This window comes from Limulus polyphemus, unplaced genomic scaffold (assembly GCF_000517525.1).
Source record: "Limulus polyphemus unplaced genomic scaffold, Limulus_polyphemus-2.1.2 Scaffold922, whole genome shotgun sequence".
Classification (NCBI taxonomy): Eukaryota; Metazoa; Arthropoda; class Merostomata; order Xiphosura; family Limulidae; genus Limulus; species Limulus polyphemus.
The window spans coordinates 11,184-19,260 of record NW_013666532.1 but is presented as its reverse complement, the minus strand read 5'-3'; the positions used below and the strand labels follow the sequence as shown (position 1 = coordinate 19,260).

The following is an 8,077-nucleotide window of genomic DNA, read 5'->3' as shown; positions in this document are numbered from 1 at the left end:
AGGCAGTGAAACTTCGGTAAATTCTTCTGTGAGCCAATCAAGATTAAGATCATTCATGAAATGAATTCGTGGCGTATTCATGGAATAATTATTGGTAAAAATCAGTTGGATTAGCAACTAATATATAGATAGAAAAGCCAGTGCATTTTGGTAACACTACGTTCCAACAACGACATGTAAGTCATAGCAACAATATTGTTGTGTTTGTATTATAAAACATTACATAAAGAACAGGTATGTATATGCTCATTTTTCTACATTTTGTTAACCAAGGGTTGTTTCATTTATCGCAAAAAAAAGAAAACAAGAAAAATGTAAATTTATTATGGCCTTTGATAAAAAAACTAAATGAGCTAAATGATAAAAAAGCTAAAATGAGATAATATATATTTACTTAAGTACACTATTGTTTCACAGACCTGTTGGAACTTGTTTTGTTTTATTAGCGCCACTTGAAACACAATAAGGAGAGTAAACAAAACTATGTTTAGACCTGCTTATCACTTCAGCTGATGCTTTTCAATCATGTTCTTAAGGTAAACTTCTCAGCGCCTTACACTGTTTTGAAATGTGATAAAAAGGCCTTAGACTTAATACTTAATATAACCTACCTAGCACCATTAGGCTTACAGGTTTTTGAGTCTCTAACCTTTACAACTTAATATTTGTAAAAGGTATTTCATCATTAATCCTGAGATGTATAGGATGGGTCTCTTGACTATGCATTTATGTGTATTTTGTGACTCATAAATCCTAAGGTTAAAAAAAAACATCTCAAAAGTTACCCTGACATCAAATACTTCATACATTAGGCATTTTGGACCAAACAATTAACCGAATGTTGCGTTCAACACTTCAGAGCCATCTGGTAGACAACTCTGCTATCAAAATAAGAACAGAATAGAATAAAAAATAAAGAAAGTTACCTTATATGCTCTTTGAATTCTTAATCAGCTAATGCCCTCTATTGATCACAAATTAAACCAGTGTATTAGGGTATAAGAATACCTTAGTAGGAAAATGTTAAAAGAAAGATTGTCGCTTACGACATTTATTTCACTTTAGTTAGTAACTTTTTTTGGTATTACAAAAAATAATCATTTAAAGATGTTTATACATATATATATATATATATATTTTTTTTACTTGTATTCATATATATCTGTTACAATGGACAAATTAAACCCTTCTTACAGCTACAATTTACTTGCATCACAAAATCATCACGGAATAGTTTTACGCTATCTTTTGTCCACACCTTTCAGGAAATACCATATATTATTCTGGTTATATTTTCTGTTTACAAATGGGGAAGATAAATAAATAATTCAAGCATATTTTTCCCACGACAACAGAAAGTGTCTATGCCAGTTTCACTGTTCTAGTTCAATTGGTATTAAGAAACCGATTTCATTGAAAACTATAAAATCAGCTTTTCAAACAATCGCACATACACACACTCTTATATATATACACAAGTACAAAAACTGCCTAGTACTGAAATAAAATTAACCCCTCCCCTGTATAGTATGTAATTTGGAGAGAAATAATTAAGAAAATAAATGATAACGAACGTCAAGTGTAGCTTTGATTAATAATCTTTTGTAACAGTTGACAAAAAAAGACTACCTTACCATCTCGATCCTCCGCTGTTTGACTTAATTTAACTGACCTACCTTAACACAAACGTGCACAACAGTGTTAATTTAAAAAATAGAACTATTTTTTCCCTAAGAATGTTTATCTCATCCTATTCAGTTTTCAGATGGTATACGCTGAGAATGAATAACTTTGCTTTCCTACGAAAAGAGGGGAAAAAAAATTAATTAGAATACATTTGTGAATTTATACACACATACATACATCACGGTGGGATGGGAGTCACTATACAGTTGGTATAATTGTTATTAAGCTGATGGTGTTAGAACAAAATATTACAAAGACAACTGAAATCAACTTAATTATTGTTTGTTTCAGAGTAAAATTACACTATGTTCTACATAAAATAGCTGTTTAACTTTTAACCCAAACTGAAAATTCCACAATTACACTTTTTTATATCACCATTTAGTCTGAAGCTCGTTTGAATCTACTCAGATATACAAAATAAATATAAACTTCCACAATACAAAGAAATCCTCATCACTGCACCAATCAGATACAAGTTAGTTAAAATACGAGGAAAAGAAAGAATGCCGTAATCTTTAATAAAACTTGTAAAAATAAGACAAAAAAAATATGTTTTATATAATAAATTTTATAAAACTATAATTCACAGTATTTTGTGAAAAAAAAAAGCATAATGTTTAACCATATCATTATTGATCTTTTTTGTAAATCTCTATCTCACCTGACAAAATTTAAATTTTATATCCAAATCCTGCCATAGTTCAAAATTAGTTAACAATATTCATTCAGTTAATCCAAAAAAATTACCCTAAACTTATTGAGAAAAAGCTTTATAGTCAAATCATGTGTCCAACTGATAGATGCTACAAAATTTCAGAGAACAGATTAATCTGGAATCTCTAAGACAGCCTCCCTTCATAGAAGTTCAGATGTTTGACCACTAACAAGGTATTAAAATAACGAACTATTCCAAACAGGTTTCAAAACTGTAAAAGCAACCTCCACAGTAAGAGTCAAAAGAACTGTTGAACCAAGTAAAACGTTTTGGCAATTTGAGTTATTTTCTTGACCTACTAAACCCACCAAAAACTAATAATTCACACATAGTATAAACATATAAACAAGTTATTTGTTTATAAATCACAGATGTACAACTATCTTCACACATTACAAAGTATCAAGAAATAGAGTTTAAAAGGACTTTTTTTTTATCGAGTATATTCCTAAAGGTATGTATTACTTACAGGTATATAAATGTAATTATAAAGTATATACACACACACACATTTTTTTTTTCTCTCAAAACGTACAGTGATGTTTGAAATTGAAATACTACTATTGGGCCAATTAAAAAATGGGTAATTTGTATTCAAGAAAGCACATTTATTGAGTACAAATCAGCAGGTTGAGTTTCATCATCGCTTTAACCTAATAAAAGCATGTTTTTTTTGTTGTAAGAAATAAAAAAAATTTTTTTTTTTGCTTGTTCCACAAATATCAAACATTGGTCAACTGGTGATACATACGTGTAATGAATACGATCATACAAAAATCCTTACCTCATATTCTTGCTCCGTTTCCATCAGCCCCACTACTGCTACTAACTGATACTGACGAGCCTTCAAAGCTGATAAGGGTCGACGAACTAGCCTCATGGCGTTACTGAGGTTTGCAGTGTTATTAAACTGATCCATCTGGTTTTTGCAATGACTTGAATCAAACACAAGTAGTTGAAGAGACCCGTCTGTGTGTTCTTCAACTCCTATCACCGTTCTACTATGGCCTAATCAAAATATCAGTGAATAATCAGCTAGTAAAAGCTACAAAACATTAATAAGATCATTCCACAAATACCACTTATTTAGGCTTGAGGAAATAACAAAAATTGTATGTTTCATAAATAGTTTAACCACTTAATTTGCAATTGGTATTGTAATATTTTTTATACATAAAAAGTAGTAGTTTGAAATTCTTCGAACCGAGTCATTAGTTATGATTCACACCAATAGTTTACCAAAATACTTCTTAAACTTTAATAAATCAGAAACAAACAAACTGAATAACCTGAGTTTTGGTATTTGGTCCTTTTTATTATTATATGTTTATTTATATATATATAATTATAGAAATTTTGATATAAAATAGCAATAAATAACCCATTTTGGAAAATATACTATTATGTAAATTATAACAGCTGTTTCTTTATTTTTGTAGTTAGTTTCTCTTATGTTAAACCTGTGTAAACGTTAGATGTATACATCCTAAATAGTAAAAAATGTTTAGATTTATTCGTTGCTTGATAATATTAAACCTTCTTCTTGGGTACTTGTAGGAACGTTTAAAATTAAAACAGTCTCTTTATAAGCTTCTAGGTTTTTTTGGTGTCATGATGTTTTAAGCATTTCCTTAATTGTGATATTGGTAATAAGAATTAGGTGTTCAACATTAATGTAAACCAAATCTTAAGGTCTTGTCTTACAACTTTATATTTAGGAAAATATTAACAGTACCAAAATAAAAAAATTAACCATGCAGGATTTCATCTATGTTTTCATGTACAATCCCCCCTTTGCAAAAAATATTACTTAAGTTTCATGTAAAAATCATAACGAATTTTCTGAAAAACAGCATGCAAAGCTAAAACTATTTTTGTTTTAAAATTAAATATCTTATAATCATACATCTATTTTGTGGACAAAAATGTACAGTTTCTAATTTTGTGAACAGATGGATTAACAGTCTAATTTTACGATTAGATGAGGGGTGTTGCAAAATAAATCACACTTTTTTTTCCCCCGAGAGCATAACAAAGTAAAATAAGAGTTTAATTCAATCAATAAAATAATTCCAAGTATCAATATCACTTGATTGGGCCACCATTGTTCTCACGCACGAGTTTTAATCGATTTGCAAAAGATTTCAGCAATGCAACAAACACGTCTGTTTTTGTGGCTGTCTCTGTGAGCACATCAGTGAGAACACGAATCAAGGTTGCACGTTTGTGTCTCTCGCATTCAGGCAAAATTTCCAACATTTCTTCTGTGCATTGTTGAACGAAAGCTCAGACTTGAATTCTCGGAGCATATCTGCGACTAGTTTCTGAGCCATCACGAAGGCAGCACATGCGACACGAACCCGAGTTCTAGTGAGCACCATGATTCAAAAGTTTTTGCAAAAAATAAAATTCAAAGAGTCAAACACCCAAGAGTACGTTGAAATAACATTTTCTCCCGAGTGATGATATCTGCGATCCTACCAAGTTCATGATTACTTTGGGAGAAAAAGTGTGATTTATTTTGCAACACCCCTTAAAAGTCATACATCAGAGAAAACTGAGTCTTCGTCAGAACTTCTCAACATTATAACAATGGACATAGGAGAAAACGAATGTACCGTGATGCTGAAGATACAAAGGAACTTTAAAATCTTCCTCTTTGCTGAAGTAGTTTTTAACCCACATGAACATCTCTGGATGAGTTCCATTAGGTCCTGTTGGCTGGTGGAAATCAATTAACTGGCACCTGGCACAAAGGAATCACATTTCAAATCCTTAATAAAGTATCTATATTTTCATCTTTTCAACTCTTAATTAGTCTTTAATGGATTTGACTAATTAATTCCTTGATGATTTTACTCTTCTTGTAATGATACAATTTAATTATTTCATCAATACATAATAAACTTATTTATAATTTCAAATTATTTTGGTAAATAGACAGAAAAATACATATACATACATACATACACAAAGTACAAGCTTTATTATCCCAAATCTGCTGGAACTGAGCAGTGCTGGATAGGCAAAAATTCCAGTTACTGATCTAAAGTACAGTATATTTAGATCATCCATAAGAAAAACAGTTTTAAAGAATAATAATATATGTGGTTAAAAAAAAACAACCTTAAACTGTATAAAAACATTTACAAGTACAGTATTTTAAAATGTGAATCACACTACAGGCAGCTAACAACTGAAATTGCTGGCAGGAAAGAATGTAAACAAAGCAACAGCAGTGCCACTAAGCTACAATGAACCCGATGAAACCTTTACTGGCAAAAACATGGTCGTGAATAAATGACGAATTTGTGAAACATACAGTGAACATTAGATGTTGAAATTTATAGTTAAGAGAGTTTACTGTATATGGAAATGCCTGATAACAAAGCTTTTACTGCATATATTTAATTGTGTATCACAAATATAAAAAAATTTTTACACAAACTATATTTCACTTTTGAAAGAATGAGTAAGCTCGACAAAGCACAATGTCAGAATTTAAAATATACATTCTTCTTTTTGCCAACTGTCAAAATAAAAAGTTATATATCTTAATAGTATACATATATACTGTGTTGTTGTTGGGCTTAGGATTCTTCTACAGTAGGTGTCTGTGACTTCTTAATGATAAATTTAATGATAAATAAACAGCATGCACTTCACTTGTTTTAACAATTATATATATTCGGAACAAGTTAACACATTTACAACAAATTCTTCAACACTATAGATATTATAGGCATATCATAAACACTATATATATAGTTCTCTCCTTATTGTCAAAAGTTCACTTAGCCCTATTCAATTACTTTAGAATTTCAGTTGACAAGCCGAACTTTCTTATCGATTACTATCGCACTAGTAATCTATGTGTGATTCAGTTATAATTGTGGCATGAATTACAGTAATCTTTTGGTTTTCTTTCTTCTGAAGACCATCTGTTCCTTTTATCAAATACACTCAAGTTGATTCAATAACTTTAGAACCACGCTTTGATGGAATAAATTATTTTTCTTATCTTCGATTCTACTGTTAGTCTTATTCTAACATATTAAACGTTAGGCCTATGTCAGTCGTTTGGCCTATCACTTCTTCAATAGCTAACTTCATGCCAAACCTTTCCTTTTGTAACTTTACTTACTTCTGCCATTATCTGTCTGCTGTTTCTGCTCATCTCACGCTATTTATACCTTTATCACCTAATCGTCTGTCCGCCTTCTATATTCTCAATGTTGATGTATTGCATGCGACGTTCAACAGTTTCAACATCAATGAATTAATCATTGTGTAGTTTTTGTTATAATAAGAGTTAAAAGCAGACGTTTGTAGGAAGTTTTGTTAAAAAAATATTCACTCACAAAAATAAATTAATCAATAATAACTAAACGGCCTTTTATATCATGACACACAATAATTATCAAACAAGGAAGGAAATCAAAGTTTTAATAATAAATTGAGTCACTATGAAAAACTAAGTTTTATTAACAAGTGCCTTTGTGACATTTTATCCTTAAAAGTATCAAAAACATAAACCTGAGCATTCAAAATTAACATTCTGTTAATAGTTATAAATGATCAAGTTATTTTAATGAAATTTTTTGTACACTAAAGATAAAGCTCATTAAATAGATTACATTCTATCATTTTAGTAATATAATTATATTTTTAATAACATCTCTATTAATTTCTTTTTTCACATTAATTATTCATGTGTATTTCTTTCAATCTACAACTTTATGAACCAAAAAATTAGCTAGCTTAGAAAAATATTTGTGTACTTGTAGAAAATTCTTCTAAAATTTCTGATACTCTTTTTTTTTCTGTAAAAACTAATTCTAAGTCTGTCTTGGATTTGGTTTTCTTTTTCAGACATAGGGTTAATACATCTGTGAAAACTACAGTGGTTCAAAACACTCACTAATGCTACCAATTACAAAATGCTTTTCATAAAGTCCTGTGACTAGGGTATAAAAACATGGATCGAATCATAACATAAACATTTACCTGATGTGGAAAGAAGAAAAAAAAGTGACGATCTCAGTGGCTCCAATCCACTTCCTCGTCTTAGTCAACCTTCCACCAAGTTGTTCACACCCCTGAATGTCAAATCCTTTTCTCCAAGCTCCCTCGATGAGCTCTTGAAGCTTGGATATGGAAGGAATAGTTGTCTTTCCTAGAATAAATACACAATATAAGTTGTCTTTCCTAGAATAAATACACAATATAATCAACAATCAATGGACCGAAAGTTTGTTATCTTTCTTTGTTGAAATTAATTGGACACCTACTTAATCTAACATCATTTTAGCTTTATATTTACCTACAACTAAAACAACAATCGTATATTTAAAAATAGAATATCATAAAAAAAAAAGAAATTTATTAACGTATTTTTTGGAATATAAGACACACCGGTGTATAAGATGCACCCTTATTTTGAAGACAAAGATTTGGGGAAAACTTTACTAACTCCATTACTATATATATTATTTTTTTATTATTTAGGGAGCATTATAAATAGTTATGTTTTTAAAAGAGAAAAAAAACTACTATTGTTATAAAGTGTATAAGATGACACCCTTATTTTGAAGACAAAGTTTTGGGGAAAACTTTACTATACTAACTTTACTAACTCCATTACTATAATTTATTTTTATTATTTAGGGAGCG

The 8,077-nt window shown here is 29.9% G+C and overlaps 1 protein-coding gene across 1 annotated transcript in view; it reads right to left on the bottom strand.

The window, feature by feature from the left end:
- Window positions 1-1,729: 1,729 nt before the first annotated feature.
- The window catches only part of LOC106461252 (zinc finger with UFM1-specific peptidase domain protein-like), a 16,650-nt gene continuing 10,302 nt past the window's right edge, over window positions 1,730-8,077 (bottom strand). The window contains exons 2-5 of the mRNA XM_013921060.2: window positions 7,412-7,580; window positions 5,023-5,150; window positions 3,189-3,412; window positions 1,730-1,799 (exon numbers count right to left, since the gene is read on the bottom strand). Coding sequence (XP_013776514.2) covers window positions 1,755-1,799; window positions 3,189-3,412; window positions 5,023-5,150; window positions 7,412-7,580 — 566 coding nt within the window. The 3' untranslated portion in view covers window positions 1,730-1,754. The remainder of the gene's footprint in view (window positions 1,800-3,188; window positions 3,413-5,022; window positions 5,151-7,411; window positions 7,581-8,077) is intronic.